The following is a 16,521-nucleotide window of genomic DNA, read 5'->3' as shown; positions in this document are numbered from 1 at the left end:
CTTGGTCAGTGAACAGGAAAAACCATTACGTTTTCTTTCTCCCCACATCAAACCCTCCTTCCCCCTGAGTTTTGTAGTTCAGTAGTAGACCAGGTCAGAGGATCTTCTGCACCACACAGCCTACACAGCCCATTTTACTTCACTTCCCGGAGCAGTGGGGAGCCTATCTTTGCCTGTAGTCAAACTTAGCTCTCACTTTGGAAGGGCTGCTAAAAATAAGACTGGAAGAGAGCATCACGTATACCTTGTGTAAAAGAGAGCCCCAGATGGAAGACTCTCCTAAGAATAAAGTGTAATTATGCCATTTTACTATGACATACAGCCCCAAATAAACTAATAAGTAAATTGCTTTCCATTTTTAGAGCCTTGTACGTTAGATTATATTTAGAGCCTATACTCACCGTAATGATCTTCACAATGTGGTATGGGAAAAAACAAGCGTTAATAATTCTTCCTGCCCTGCCACTTACTGCTATTTGACCCTGAGCAAGTCAATTTTGCAGGGTTTCAGGTACCTCTGAAAAATGGGAATGATAATACTTCACAGGATGTGGTGAGGATTAAGTTAAATAACGTGACATGCCACGCTTCTCAAAATGATCTGGGTATCCCCTGTGGGCACAGGGTTCTGTGCTAGGAAATAAGACAAAGCGAAAGGATAAATAAGCCATCTCTTCCCAAGATGTCAGTTCAACTTGGAAATTGGTTGGGGGTGGAGTGTATTTTTGGATTTAAATAAGAGCAGATAGATCTATTATGTGAGCTCCACTTTAGTTCTTTTTTTTAAAGGAAATATTTTATTTATTTGAAAGAGAGAGACAGCAAGAGAAGGAGAGCGTGAACAGTGGGGAAGAGCAGAGAGAGAGGGAGAAGTAGGCTCCCAGCTGTTCAGGGAGCCTGATGTGGTCCTGGAATCATGACCCAGGCTGAAGGCAGATGCTTAACCGAATAGCCACCTGGATGCCCCTCCACCTTAGATCTTAAGGAAAAACTCAGTACAGTAAAGAAATGGCATGCTTGGGACAACCAACTCATTCCTGCCCTTGGAGCCCCTGGCATTCATTACTGCTTCACCATTAGAAGTGTTTCCATGGGGCAGCCCCGGTGGCTCAGTGATTTAGCACCGCCTTCAGCCCAGAGTGTATCCTGGGGACCCGGGTTCGAGTCCCATGTTGGGCTCCCTGTGTGGAGCCTGCTTCTCCCTCTGCCTGTGTCTCTGCCTCTCTTTCTCTCTGTGTCTCTCATGAATGAATAAATGAAATCTTCCAAAAAAAAAAGTGTTTCCATGGAGGGACCATGGGTGGCTCAATGGTTGAGCCTCTGCCTTTGGTTCAGGGCATGGTCCTGGGGTCCTGGGATCAAGTCCCACATCAGGCTCCCTGCATGGAGCCTGCTTCTCCCTCTGTCTGTGACTCTGCTTCTCTCTGTGTCTCTCATAAATAAATAAATAGAATATTTTAAAAAAGGGGGAGGGCAGGGAGTATTTCCATGGAAAAGTTTGAGAGACACTGGTACCTGAAAGAATTTATTGCAGTCTATGCTAATAAGCACAATCTCAGTTAGCCCCTCATCCTTGTCTTAGAAAGTATCCAGCTTCATTTCCCCAGCATGTGTTTGAAATCTCTTCTTAGGCATAACTAACATTGGGCGCACCATCTTCCCTACAAACCTGCTTCTCATCCCGCATCCCCCACTGCGTAATCACCACCACCTGCCCATTCAGTTGTGCAAGTCAAGAACCAAGCAGTTGCCCTCGACTCCTCTCTCTCCTTCACATCCTTACTTGACACCATGGCAACATTGCCACCTTCGCGTGGCTTGAGTGCATCCTTTGCCTTCATGTCCATCACCAGCACCTGGATCCAAGCAACCACCATCTCTTGCTTAGACTAGGTGATCCCTAGACCCAGCCTCCCTCTGATCCATTCTCCCCACGCTTAAGTAGGCCCTGATCTCTGATCATTTATTCCCATTGCCCTAAGAATAACACGGTCCATGAGGCCCTGCCTAGCCCAGCCCCATCCTTCTGGCCACATCTCAAGTCCTCCTCCATCTGGTATTGGCAGCTGCAGCAACATCGGGTGCTTTCTCTTCACCAGCGGCACCATGGCTCCTCCATCAGGAGCCACTGCCCAGCTTGCTGTGCCTGGAGTGTCCCTCAACCCCTACCTGATTGTCCTTTGCCGAAATAATACACATTCATCTTCCAAGCTCTGCTCCTGGGTCTCTTCCTCAGAAAAGCCTTTTCTCGTGGCCCAGTAGGGGAGTTAGAACATGTCCCTTTCTTTTACCATCTGATGACCATCTGAACCACACGTTAGTCAGTCAACTCTGTAAGGGGTGGGACTGCCCCTTAGGTCACCATCATCTCCTCCCCCTGCCAGAATACCTTTCTCCATGAGCAGGGTGTCTGCCAATGTCAAATGAGCACAGAGAGCCCACAGAGGTCCATGTGGCTGAGTGCTTGGCCTAGAAGCACCCACATTCTATGGAAACTTGCCATCTCAGACCACCAAGCCCACGGTTTTGCCCACCTTTCTGCAGATTCTTCCTTTGGTGCTGGGCATCAGGTCCTTCTACTTCTGTCTGTGGTTTTGAAAAGCCCCCGAGAAACCTCATTCTGATTAAGAGAAACCCATTCAATTGGTGGTTCGATATGGGACTGCAAGGCACCTCTTTCTGTGTGCTTTCTGGGTGGCTTTATGCCACCCACAGGATCTATTAACAAAGTCCTTTCTTAAAAACCCCTGCTCCACCTTGCCTGTTGAGTCTTTTCCCATGGGGCCCCTAAGCAAATCTTGGCTTTAAAGGGCTACAGGATTTTTGCCCCTCAGTGTCCACGGTTCTTGGTCACACCACTTTTGAAGAATGAAGTGTAGTGCCCAGGAAAGCAAAGTTTACTGAGCAATAGTTATAAAGCTCCTGAAGAGGGAGGGCGGGGGGCTCTGAGGGTTGCCTCAGAGTTTCTACGGTTAGGGGCTTTTATGAGCTCTTTTGCAGAACTATCTTAGGCCAGGCAGCCCGGGTGGCCCAGCAGTTTAGCGCCTGCCTTTGGCCCAGGGTGTGATCCTGGAGACCCGGGATCGAGTCCCACGTTGGGCTCCCTGCGTGGAGCCTGCTTCTCCCTCTGCCTGTGTCTCTGCCCCTCTCTCTGTGTCTCTCATGAATAAATAAATAAAATCTTAAAAAAAAAAAAAAAGAACTATCTTAGGCCATTAGAGTGTGCTGGGTGGTGCCCATCAGGGCTTTGGTCACATATCTGTCGACCTATTAGGTTAACATCTCTGTGCTGATGGTCTTTTTTTTTTTTTTTTTAACTGACATCTGTGGGCTTATCTCTTAGCTGCTCCTTGCCCTTGACGTTAACAAATGCTTTGTGATTAATTGTCTTATTTACGGACATTTTGCAGAAGTCATTTCTGCAAAGGCTGCAAAGCAGAATGCTGGTGTGGTCCTGTCTTCAGCTACAAATCAGGATGTTAGTGCTGTTTTATTTTTGCTGTCGTGACTCTATATTTTCTTGTTGGGGACCCTGGCCCTGACTGCCCACTTGTCCACCTAACTTTTGTTAGCAAAAGCAGACAGGGCTTTGTAACCTAACTGCGTGCAGGTCTGTCTCCCTTCCCTGGGTGTTCCTCTTCTGCAGAGAGGATATCTTCCTGCCCTCCTGCTACCAGAGGGTGTCCTTTGGTATGAGTCATAAAACTCATACATCCTGGAGACCCAGGATCGAGTCCCACGTCGGGCTACCTGCATGGAGCCTGCTTCCCCCTCTGCCTGTGTGTCTGCCTCTCTCTCTCTCTCTCTCTCTCTGTGTGTGTGTGTGTGTGTGTGTGTGTGTGTGTGTGTGTGTGTCTCATGAATAAATGAATAAAGTCTTTTAAAAATAAGTAAATAAATCAGAGAAACTGGGGCTGGGGCATCAGTGTTTTCTCAGACTGGCAAGTGACTTGACCACGGTCACATGGCTAGGAGGTAACAGAATCCTAGTCCCTATTTCTTTGCTTGCTTTCTAGTGCTTGCTTGTATTCTTTGGACTAAATTCTACCGAGCGTGGTCTGTGTGTAATTAATCTGTATTTGAATTTATCTGCATAAAAGTGTCTTTATTTTTATAACTCGCTCCCCCCACCCCAAGGAATAACTGTGTATCCGAACCAAAGGGTGTAGAGCTTCTCAAACTGACAAAAAACAACCAAAATAAGCTCTCACCTCCTCCTCTCAGTGTTCAGGCAGGAACAGAAGTGTCAGCTGCTGGCTTTCCCCACCTTACCTGGAGCCACAGGCCTGCCCTTTGCGCTGCCACTCACTTTTCCACTTCTGGACTCTTCACTCAGATCTCCCTGTCATGCCCCCTGACCCCAGAGAAACCTTCCCTCTTCCCTCCTCCAGTGCCACCTGCATGCGTGTTTGGCTCAGGCGCGCAGCTGGGTCCTGGTGGGTGCGTTTCATAACTGGGCGGCTCTCACCTCACTTGTCTGCTTGGATTTGGAGCCTAAGAGAGGAGAACAATGAGCACCTGTCCCCCGGGGGTCCTCCACTACCTGGCCCCATCCCCCATCTCTCAATCCAGAGCACTTTGTAGGAGATATTTTCATACCTTTTTTTTTAATAGTTGGGAAGCAACAAAATTCTCAACATATGAGACGTGATCCATATGAACTACATAATTTTTTTTTTAAAATCCCACTTACAAGGAAATGCCACCATCAGGAAGATGGGCCAAGAGTGGAGGTAGCATTTCCACCTTTGAATCCTGGCTCCTCGTGTCAATGGTTTTGTAACTCTGACAAGTTATTGAACTTCTCTATGCTACAGATTTCTCCACCTTAAAGCAGGGTGCAATAAAATGAAATAAAAGTGCCTACCTCGTACGTGGTTTGAAGATGATTGTTTTGAAGATCAAGTGAAATAATCTGATTAAAATGCCTATCAGGTTTCATTCATTTGCATGAATAAAATGTGACTTATAGAAGCTTTCCCATAAGCTACTTTTTAATACATGTTAACATAGGAGTCCTTTGAAAAGCAGCTCTGCTACTGACTCACACCTGCTTCTCTGTCTTTTGCTGTAGCCCTGGAAAGGAAAATATCAATGAGGCAAAGCAGAGAGGAGCTGATAAAACGAGGAGTCTTGAAGGAAATCTATGATAAAGGTAAGGGAGACTGGTCCCCCCCACAGGGAATCTGTGTGCATATTTCTCGGAGTTGGATTCCTTTCTCTGCGTCCCTTTATCAGGATTTGAACCTTTAGAACTCCAGACGGTTTTGGAGAGAAAAGAGAATTTTGCAGACCACTCCAGAGCTCTCGGTATTATATTAGAGGAAAGAAATCAAGCTCCCTTTTTCTCAGCTTTGGAGTCACACCGCAGGATGCTGCACAGGCTGATGTGGCTGGAGGAATGATGTGGGTACCGGTGGGGAGCCTGTTGGTGTGCGAATACGCACAGCTGGGGCGAAGTTAATTGCTGAAGCTCTTTTGGGCACTAGGGGTTCCCAAGACAAATGTTAAAAATCTGCAGGCATCTCGAATTTCCTTAACAGATTGCTTGCTGGCAGTCTGTCTCCCCACAATAAAAGAAGTCGAAGTGAAGAAAATGATAAAATATAACTGTATGCAGAAGAGATTTCAGATGATAATATTGACAGTGATGCTGCAAACGCTTTGTGAAAGTGGCCACAAGTGGTTGCCAAGGAACACCGCGCCTTTTGCTTATTGAAGGACGGTCTTTAAATACAAATTATGCAGCGGTTTAAGTGGTATATTAAGTATTCTTCATTTTTATTTTTTAAGAGGTTTGCTGTCCTAAATTAGGCTTTCTCTCCTACTCCCTCATTCCTCCTCTTCCCTCAGGTACCCTCCCTTCTCCTTCCTCCCCTCTCTGCCCCTCCCTCCTCCCTCCCCCTCCATTCCTCTCCTTCCTGCCCTCTCCCTCCTCTTCCTCCATTTCCCCTCCTCCCCTCTCTGCTCCTCCCCTCTCTGTTCCTCCCTCCCCCTCCATTCCTCTCCCTCCTGCCCTCTCTCTTCTCCTCTGTTCTCCCTCCTCCCCTCTCCGCTCCTCCCTCCTCCCTCCTCCTCCATTCCTCTCCTTCCTGCCCTCTCCCTCCTCTTCCTCCATTTCCCCTCCTCCCCTCTCCCTCCTCCCCTCTCCTCCCTCCCCCTCCATTCCTCTCTGCTCCTCCTTCCCCCTCCATTCCTCTCCCTCCTGCCCTCTCTTCTCCTCCTTCATTCTCCCTCCTCCCCTCCATGCTCCTCCCTCCTCCCTCCCCCTCCATTCCTCTCCCTCCTCCTCCTCCTCCATTCCCCCTCTTCCCCTCCCTCCTCCCTCCTCTCCCCACCCTCCTCCTCTCCCCTCCCCTCTTCTCTTCTCTTTCCTGTCACCTCTTTCCCATTAGGCTCCATGAAATGACAAACTGTCCTCTTCCAGCCTTCATGCAGTCATCACCAGTAATTTTCTATTTCAAGTCTTACTATTGTTTGAAGCTGGTGTTATCTGGTGGGCCAGATTATTGAGCACATATTCTCCTGTGAAGATCCATCCTGATAGTTCAGGCAACCCCGTGATCCTGGTTTTACCATGTTTCTATGCGTCTTCTGCAGGCCTGATATAAAACGGCAGCTTGCGTTTCTTACTCTGGTACACCCTTCTGATTCCACCGTTGTCAGTGACTTGGGCCTTATGCCTCGCGTACATTTGACCTTGTCCATTCCTGCCACAGGGCTTCCCGGTGGCACTCCTCGAGTACTGTTTCTTAGCACAGATTGCCCCCCTGAAACGCTACAAGGAGGAAGTGGCCCTGCCCTGCCCTGCCCTAAGTGGCAGGGGTGCTGGAGGCAGGGTGTGAAGTTGTGCTATTTCTGACTGTCTTCTAGAACTATCAGAGCCTCCTGGGGCCCAGAAATCCACTTGGTGAGCCACTTTATCCTTCTTGTTCTGGCTAAGGCCTTACCAAAATACAAAACACAATACAATTGGCCAAGCTCTCCAGGGAAGAGGAATCCACAGCTTTGTCAATTTTCTCCAGTGTCTTGCTCTCTTTACAACCCCCAGGCCTCCCCTTAAATCTTCCTGCTTCCCCCTTAGGCACTCTGCAGCAAGGTGGTCAGTGACTGTAGGTGTCATGCAGCACGATAAGCATCCACCTGCTTGAATAAACACTCCCGTCGCATTTAAAGCCTGCTCACATCTAGTGAAATGATCCCTTCTAGCTTCTTGCAATCTTTATGTCTCTTACTGTAAACCTCCAAGAATACTCTAGAGAACACATTCTACTTTAGCATTAATTATTCGCCTTGCACCTAAAACTCGGTTAAGGTAAGTGTTGCCCAAGGAACTTCTGACTTAACCAAAGAAGCCACAGGTTGTTGGAGCAGAAGCCTCATTTTCTAGAGACAGAAACAGGGGGCATTGAGGCTGGGGCCTGCGGGCACTGCTGACAGCTCCAGGGGCTTCGTTGTGTGCGCTCAGAAACTGCTTGCGGAGGAAGGGACCAGCTGAGCTTCTGCTTGTCACCACCCCTTCCCGACTGGCTTGTCTTTTCGCTGTACTGTCTGTGCCTCTCTGTTTGGCTGGTGGCTGCCTTTCCTTACCAGCACGCACACTCCAGGAGAACACGGACCTCAAGGCTTGCTCCCAGGTCCCGCCAGCCTCAGGTAACGCTTGAGATAGATGAGGCTCCCACACACATTTACTGTTTGGATGCTGGGAAAAGGAGAAGCAGAGAGGGACTAAAATTAGAAATCCCTTGCACACCGGACATGCAGAAGCGTGTGTTTGCTATGGGTTTTTCTGATTAAAAGCATGCATTTGAGGGGCACCTGGGGGGCTCAATCAGTTAAGCATCCGACTCTTGGTTTCACCTCAGGTCATGGTCTGGGGTTCCTGGGATCGAGCCCTGCACTCAGCAGGGAGTCTACTTGAGGGTCTCTCTCGCTTGCTTGCTCGCTCTCCCTCCCCCTTCTTGTGAGCTCTCACTCTCTCAAATAAATAAATCTTAAAAAAAAAAAACAAAAACATCCATTTGTATCGCTGTGGATATTAGTCACGTTACCTTATATGCTATCAGCTGTTAGGAACATGGGCCCTGGCATCCGATCGCTTGGGTTCAATTCCAGCTCCCCTGCAGACTAGCTGTGCAACTTTCGTCAAGGTGCTTACCTTCTCTGTGCTTCAGTTTCGTCACCTGAAAGCATGGACAGGGCAGCCCTGGTGGCTCAGCGGTTTAGTGCCACCTTCAGCCCAGGGCGTGATCCTGGAGACCCGGGATCGAGTCCCACGTCGGGCTCCCTGCATTGAGCCTGCTTCTCCCTCTGCCTGTGTCTCTGCCTCTGTCTGTGTCTCTCATGAATAAATAAATAAAATCTTTAAAAAAAAAATGAAAGCATGGACAACGCGATGAGGTTTACCTGGGCTAACACACGTGTGTTAGCTGGTAGGGCTGCTGTAACACGGTGGCACAGTCTGAGTGGCTTAAGCAGTGGAAACGTACTTCCTCCTCATTGTTCGGGAGGCGGGAAGTCTGAGATCGTGATGTCACCTGGATGGATTTCCGTGAGGCCTCTCCGCTGGGCTGGCAGATGGCTGCCGTTGCACTGTGTCCACATGTGGCCTCCCCTCTGTGCACACATGCTCCCGCTGTCCCTTCCCCTTCCAGGAAGGACATCAGCCCTATAGGATCAGGGCCCTGCCCTTAAAACCTCATTTAACCTTATTCACCTCCTTAAAGACTCTTCTTCCAAATAGAGCTGCACAGTGGGGCGGGGGGGCGGGGGGATTCAGCACATGCATGGGGGGGCTGTGGGGAATGCAATTCAGTCCTCAACAACATGCGAGGTTGCATAGCAGCCGTCATCCCATACATCCTCAAGAGGTGGTGACACACTGTTATTAGTATCATCCTCACCTTTCCAGGTGTTGAGACCCTTTTCATGCCTCACCATCAGTCCACAGGCCCCAGAGTTAGGAAGGAGCATTGCTGCCCCCTTTTATCTGAGGTGCCAGGATCCACAACCCCCCCTTAGCAGTGTTGGGGGGGGGGGGTGACGCAAGACACCTCACCCCAGGCCTGATTCAGTTTCCCTCCTACACCTCTGCTTTTGGTTTTCCTGTCTTCCTCCTTCCCCTTCTAGGGCATCGCTCCCCTTGCTGTAGCTGGGATCCTGGTGGGTAAAACAGATGCAACTCTGTTCCCACGACCTGAGTGAAATAGCAAGTGGCAAAAGGATTTCTTAATCATTTTCCAAGTTGTGTGTTTCCAAGAGACGTTTCAGATATTTGGAGTGATCATTGCATAGTGGTAATTCCTCATTGTGTGCCGCCTCCTGGACTAGGACAAATGACTCCAGTCACCTCCTGGGACGTGTGGTCCCCGACAGCTGCCTGGTGTCTGGAACTACTGTGCCCGCCCATCCACCTGCCGCGAGGGCCGGCCTCCCTTCCCACGGTGGCCACGCTGTGCTGTGCATGAGCTTGCTGACCTGGCGCAAAGCGGTTTATCCTCAGTAGGTCAGCTTTCCTCTTCCAGCTTCTTTACATTATTGATTTTGCTTAATAATGCCCCACTTGGCCATAGAAAGTATAAAGGGAAACAGTAGTGATGTGAGATTTATCAGTATTGGGGCAGGGTGAACTCAAAATCGATGAGATTTTATTATCCTGATAGTTCTCCTCAAAATTCTTTATATTTTTCTTAGCAGGTTAAAAATCCCAAGCTGAGACATAAATTTAAATGAGGGAAAATGAGAAACTGGGTGGAAGAGGGAAAAAGATCTCAGATATCTATAGGAACAAGGTCAAGAATCCTTCATTTAATGAAATGCATTTAATGAAATGCAAATAAAGAGTACAAGCACTTGATGGCTTGTGGGTTTGTTTGCTTTTATTGATTTCCATATAGAATCACATAATTTTTGAGACCAGATGGAACTTTATTTTTTTTAAGATTTTTTTAAAATTTATTTATTCAAGAGAGACACACAGAGAGGCAGCCACATGGGCAGAGGGAAAAGCAGGCTCCCTGGGCAGAGCCCAATGCTGGCCCAGGATCACGACCTGAGCCAAAGGCAGATGCTCAACCACTGAGCCACCCAGGTGCCCCTAGAAGGGACCTTAGATAAAAGTTTTAAAATCCGAGAAAATAATTTATTCTCTGGGCATATTGAGACCATGTAAGAATGAAGGACACTTTAAAGACTCCATAAAAAGAAAAGTTTTCATGGTTAGCCAAGTTGTAGTAGGGACATGAAATCATAAATTCTTTTAATCCCATTTTCCAAAATTTCCACAATAGGGATACAGCAGGTTTGGGAAGAACACAAGGTAAATGTTCAGAGAGGCCATCATCATTCTAAATTATAAAAATGTTAAAACCAACTAGTGATGGAAGATAATCTATAATTTGATAGCTTATTTTTTAACTGCTTATTTCCCGACCCTGTGGCCTGTTTGTTTGAATCAGAAGAACGTAAGGGCTCTCTTAGACTCAGGGTCATTTGTTCATCCAACAAATTGGTACTGAGTGCCCCCAGTGTGCCGGGCGGTCCCCCAGGTGTTGAGCTACAGCGATAACCAAAAGATCAAAATTCTTACCTTTTCAGAGTCTCTATTCTACTAAAGGAGATAGGAAATAAATAAACGTGTGATCTGCTGTCAAGGAGTGACAAGCCTCATGAAGAAAAACAAAGCAGCAGGGCAGAAAGATAAAGTCATAGGTAGAGCCATGATTTTAGATAAAGACAATCATGGAGAATTTCTGGAGGAGGTGATACTAACACAGAAATTAAGTGATCTGTGGCTGAAACAGGGGTGTTGGTCCTACCACTTACTTCCAAAAATCTTTGACTCACTATGTTCCTTTTAAATTCAAGCCTGTAGGAATGCCTGGGTGGCTCAGTCGGTTAAGCATCTACCTTTGGCTCAGGTCATGATCCCAGGGTCCTGGGATTGAGCCCCGCATGGGGCCTCGGACAGTGCATGGGATATAGCTGGTGTTCACTTAAAGGTTTATTGACAAGTGCAACTGGCAGCTGTCTGTCTCTGGGTTTATTCACTTGTGTTGCTGAACTTCCTATTTCTCTGATCCCCCTTGTTTATTCAGCTCTATGGTCTGTGAAACTTCATTGCCCGTTATTTATTTATTTTTTTTTTTTAATTTTTATTTATTTATGATAGTCACACAGGGAGAGAGAGAGAGAGAGAGAGGCAGAGACACAGGCAGAGGGAGAAGCAGGCTCCATGCACCGGAAGCCCGATGTGGGATTCGATCCCGGGTCTCCAGGATCGCGCCCCGGGCCAAAGGCAGGCGCCAAACCGCTGCGCCACCCAGGGATACCCGCCCGTTATTTAAATAGACAGTATCATGTGTATATTTATGTAGATGGATGCTACATATCCTACTTCCAAATAGTGACTTTTAAGTGTTAAGGAAAAAAAGATCCTGAAAACAGTGAATGGTTTGGCCATTAGTAAAATCCTGATGCTATCTCTCTGACTTAGCAGGGATCTCAAGAGGTCACCTGGCCAAGCTGGTGGTGTTTTTCCAACATAGAGATTAAGTGGTGGAAGCCCAGCGAGGTTATTGCCCTGTTGAAGGGCACACGGCCGCCAGCGAGTGTAGACTCTTAAAACCCCTGCTAAGCCCGTGTGTCCTCCATTTGGAATTTAGGGGAACACAGGAAAACTTTGTAACGTGTTGACAGTTGGTGGTCAGAGGATCTCAGTAAGTATTGCTGTTTGTGTTGTTGCAAATAATCTCTACAAATAGCCGTAATGCTGGGTTTGAAGAATATCAGGGGTGTTAACGGTGGCAGTTGTGTGGATTTTCCTGGAAAACCTCTGTTCTCCCCCAGGGTCACCTGCTGCATATGGGATGGGTGTGTTTAATTTCACATGGATGTAGCCACCAGTTAGCAGGAGGGCAGGAGAGGGAAGGGAGACCTTGTCCGAGGGGTGGCCGGGACTCACTTCCACACCCAAAGGGGAGCCTGATGCTCCGTGCAGGGGTTGTAGCTGGGGCCGTGGCAGCTCCTGCAGGAGTCTCCACGCAGTCCCACTAAGACCCTGGGGAAGGAGAGAGCCCCCGGGGGAGGGAAGGGGAGCACGGGGCATGCAGGATAGAACTGCCTGGACGCCAGTGAGCAACTTCCTTCCCACTGTGTGCTGGGAATTAGAGATAACGTGTCACAGCAAATAATAAAGTGCCCTGAGGTGTGCTTTTGGCCTTAATTGAGTGAGAGCAACATTTTGGAAGGTGTTCTTTTTAATGATAAGCACAAACAGAAGCTCCCTGCAATGGACAAGGCTTTTTGTGCAAGAGGCTGCATTTTCCCTTCTCTGGGATTCAAGAGAAGAAAAAGAAAAGAAAAAAAAGCCCGATATTTAAATTAAAAGGTCATTATGTTTTAAAAATAAAGATTCTCCAGCAGATCGAAGGAGACAAATGTAGTAGTTGTTTATCTGGTACCCCAGGTGCGTAGGCTTTTCAAGTCAGAGTTTGTGGGAAATGCTTTTCACAGCCTTTACCAGGCACAATTACTTTGTCATGTTTTTTAGCTGTTTCTGATGCCTCATGTAGGAATGGCATCTTCGGAAAGCTGTGGTATAGGGTAGCTGTGTCGAAATAGAAAGAGTGCTCAGCTTCTGCATCAGCGACATGTAATTACTGATGAAGCTCCTCAAAGCCCAGTACAGTGGAATGCCCTAGTGGGGTAGTTGGGAAGTGCTTTAAACAATAAAGAAAATTTAAAAAGTTGTGACCAAAATTCTCTTAAGCAATATGGTTCTTAAAAAAAAAAAAAAAATTAGGGGCATCGGGATAGCTCAGTGGTTGAGTGTCTGGCTTCTGCTCAGGTCATGATCCCCGGGTCCTGGGATCGAGTCCCACATCAGGCTCCCCACAAGGAGCCTGCTCCTCCCTCTGCCTATGTCTCTGCCTCTCTCTGTGTGCCTCTCATGAATAAATAAATAAATAAAATATTTTTTTAAAAAATCACCACCACAAGCCAAAAAATGACTGACATTTTTCTTATAGCCATGAGCAAACATCCCCAGGAAATTTACTCACCTCTTGCATGTATGGTGAATGCCTGTGATGTTGCAGGCACTGTCCTGGGCACCAGGAATATGAAACAGAGACAAGCCTGGCTTCTCTGGACAACAGAACCCATAGTTCCAGAAGTAGGGTTCAGGCACTCAACAGTTATGACAGGGAAAGTACAGTATGTCCGGGGATACCTGGAAGCATCACCCACCCAGGCCTGGGGACTTAGGGAAGGCATCCTGGAGGAGTAGTGTCACAGAGGAAACCTGGCATGCAAGGAGAATTATCCTACAGAAGCTGACAGGCAGGGGGAATGTCACAAGGGGAAGGACTAGCCCATGTAGAGGCACCAAGTTGAGGATAGAGAGGGAGAGACTGTGTGTCCAGTGTGTCTGTAAGGTGAGGGAGTGTTGGGGCAGATCATGCAGGCAGGGACACTATACTCGTTGCTTGTCCTTTGTCCTGAGAGCCCTGAGGGGTTGTGGAAGGCTGCTCTGCATGATCAGATTTGCAGCCTCATTGCTCTGCCTATGGAGAAGAATATGGAGGGAGGCCAAGACGTGCATCAGGATGGCCAGATAGTGACTATTGCTGGGATTCAGTGATGTGATGGGGGGTAGCAGGAATGGGGTAACTGGGGAGAGATCAGACTGGAGAAATAGAAGAGATGGAGTCAAGAGGACTGCTGAGATTTGTGGAGAGAAGAGGGTGGTGTGTGGGCTTGGCTGATACTCAGGATTCTGGCTTGAGCGACCAGATGGGCAGATACAGGGGCCATTCACTAAGCCAGGGAACCCAAAACAATCCAGCTTAGGGCACCAAATATTGCCATGGTTTGACCACACTGGGTTTGAGATACCCAAGTGTCTATGTAGATCACTAAAGATACAGATCTGGGAACACCTGGGTGACTCAGCAGTTGAGCATCTGTCTTCGGCTTGGGGCATGATCCCCGAGTCCCGGGATCGAGTCCCACGTCGGGCTCCCTGCATGGAGCCTGCTTCTCCCTCTGCCTGTGTCTCTGCCTCTCTCTCTGTGTCTCTCATGAATAAATAAATAAAATCTTAAAAAAAAATAAAATAAAAGCCTTCAAAGACTGAGAAGTGGATGGAGAAATAGGATGTAAACTAGAAGTGTGGATCAGAATGGAAGCCAAAACAAGCGGCAGAGTTTTGGGAAAAAAGTGGTCTGAAGTGTCAAATATAGACATGTCAAATAAGATAGGAACCAAGAAGTGTCCTTTGGGTTCTTTTTATGCCACTTAATTGTAGGCTTTTAAATTACCTGTGGAGCCAATGTGTAGTCAACAGGGTGTAAGTTAAAGATTTACACAAAGTCACAAAGACTTCCCTTAAGAAGGATGAAGCAAAAAATAAAAAAAAAGATGAAGCAATAAGCAAATTTAGACCAATGATCTTTTGTGTTTTAACCTCTGTAGCACTCCAAATGCCTTGAGCAATGGTTGGCACTTCTCTGTGTTAATGTAATATTTATGGCATGAATGAGTGAGTGAGTGAATGAATGAATCTCCCATCATAAAGTCCAGTGGTAGGACAGCTCCAAGGATGGTTAATTCATCAGTTCAACAACATGGCCAAGGGATGCCGTCATTGGGCTCCAGCCCATCATGGTAACAAGACGGCTGCAGGAGTTCCAGCCCCCCATGCAGACCCAGTATCCAGAGGAAAGAGAGAAGGCTATATCTTCTTGGTATCTCTCTCTAAAAGCAAGCAAACCTTGCCCCCAAAGTTTCTCCAGAATAACTCTCATTTGTCATTGACCAGAATTTTGGGAGATAACCACTAGATATTTTGTTTCCCTAATTATCATGGATGTTTCCATAAACTGAAGTGTTACAGGCAATCTGCTCCCATGGTCAGCTGCCTTGGAGGAGTTATCCTTGGAAGACCCATCACTCTACCACCCTTTCCAACTGCCGATCCAAGCAGGGCAGGGTACCATGGGCATAGTGGGCATCGCTGTCCCCCACCTACCTGGCCCCAGCCTTCTGATGCTTGATCACTCCACAGCCAAAGATCTGCGCTGATGTTTGCAAGGCCAAGGCCAGCCAAACTTTGGAAGGCTGGTAGCTAATAAAAGGAAAACTAAAAAAATAAATAAATAAATAATAAAAAATTAAAAAAAAAAAAAAGGAAAACTGATCATACTTAGAAAACCCTCCTTTTTTTTTTTTTTTATTAATTTTACTTAGTTGAGAGAGCATGACCAGGGGGAGAGGCAGAAGGAGAGGGAGAAATAGGCTCCCCTCAGAGTAGGGAGCCCAATGCAGGGCTCAATCCCAGGCCCTAAGATCCTGACCTGAGCTGAAAGCAGACACTTAACTGACTGAGCCAGCAGGTACCCCTAGAAAACCTTTCTTGACCTCCCTGGAATTTGCGTCGATTTAGACAAGTAAGCAGGGCATTCAGCTTTAACCATCACATAAGTGTCTGTAAAACAACGGCACTCGGATAGAAGCTCCCCACCCAGGATTCTGGTCCCAGCTCTCTCATCTTCTGTGTCTACAAGGCACAGGGCAGCTTTTCATCTCTCAGGACTCTGATTTCAGAGTGAATGCAACCCCAGGACCCTGACCGCTCCAGCACCAAAGCCATGCTTTCCTTTATTCCCCTCTCACTGTGCCTGGTCCTTCGCCCGCTTGGTGGAAGGCCATCTGTCTGCCAACCAGGTGGTCCCCTAATGTCTCAGGGATACCCACGGAATGACGTACTCTTCAACTCCATCCTGCCCTGGCTTGTCTTCTCATGGGGCTGCTGGAGGATCAAAGGACAGAGTCACTTTGGCCTTTTAAGCCACCGGGGAGATTCCATTGTGAGGCCTCAGGACTTCGCTGCTGGCTGGCCATGCCCAGCTCTGAGGCTCTTTGCTGCTGCAGTCAGGGCCTTCCACATGTGCCCCAGAACCTGTCTTCATTCCCCCAGCCCTCTCTTAATTTCTTGGAAGGAAATATTATCCACTAAACTGACCACGTACTGGGATGTGGGCCAGGTAAGCAACCTCATTTCAACCTCCCAGTTCCAGAAATGCATTCCCTTTTTCATAGTCATTAGGGTCGTTATTGTGATTTTCAAGTGTGTCGTGAGCTAGTGCTGTCCAGTCAAATTTTCAGCCATAACAGAAATGCTTTACCATCATCTGAGCTGGCCACCACGGCTGCCTTCAGCTAGCCTCACGTAGTTGTTGAACACTGCAGGTATGGTCAGTCTGACCAAGGGGAGGGGGGTCTGCATTTTAAATTTCATTTAGTTTTAACCAATAACAGCTACATGGGGCTAGTGGGGGCCCTATTGGAGAGCCCAGCTAGAGAAACAGAGTTGCTTACATCTTGCCTAGACATGGCCAGCCCCTGACACCTCCTTTCCCCATTCTAGCCATTGAGGATTTTTTCCTTAAATCTTAGATTCTAGTTTTCAGCTCGGCTATATCCCAATAACCATGCACGGCCCCTTGCACAGGAATGCGT

The 16,521-nt window shown here is 47.6% G+C and overlaps 1 protein-coding gene across 9 annotated transcripts in view; it reads left to right on the top strand.

The window, feature by feature from the left end:
- PHACTR1 (phosphatase and actin regulator 1) overlaps nucleotides 1-16,521 on the top strand; it is a 560,913-nt gene that overhangs the window by 443,538 nt on the left and 100,854 nt on the right. For all 9 annotated transcript variants that reach the window (XM_041770863.1, XM_041770864.1, XM_041770861.1 and 6 more), the window contains one exon: nucleotides 5,075-5,155. In XM_041770863.1, coding sequence (XP_041626797.1) covers nucleotides 5,075-5,155 — 81 coding nt within the window. The remainder of the gene's footprint in view (nucleotides 1-5,074; nucleotides 5,156-16,521) is intronic.

Source organism: Vulpes lagopus, chromosome 10 (genome assembly GCF_018345385.1).
Source record: "Vulpes lagopus strain Blue_001 chromosome 10, ASM1834538v1, whole genome shotgun sequence".
Lineage (NCBI taxonomy): Eukaryota > Metazoa > Chordata > Mammalia > Carnivora > Canidae > Vulpes > Vulpes lagopus.
The sequence above is the reverse complement of the archived record's forward strand: the minus strand, read 5'-3'. Positions and strand labels throughout refer to the sequence as shown.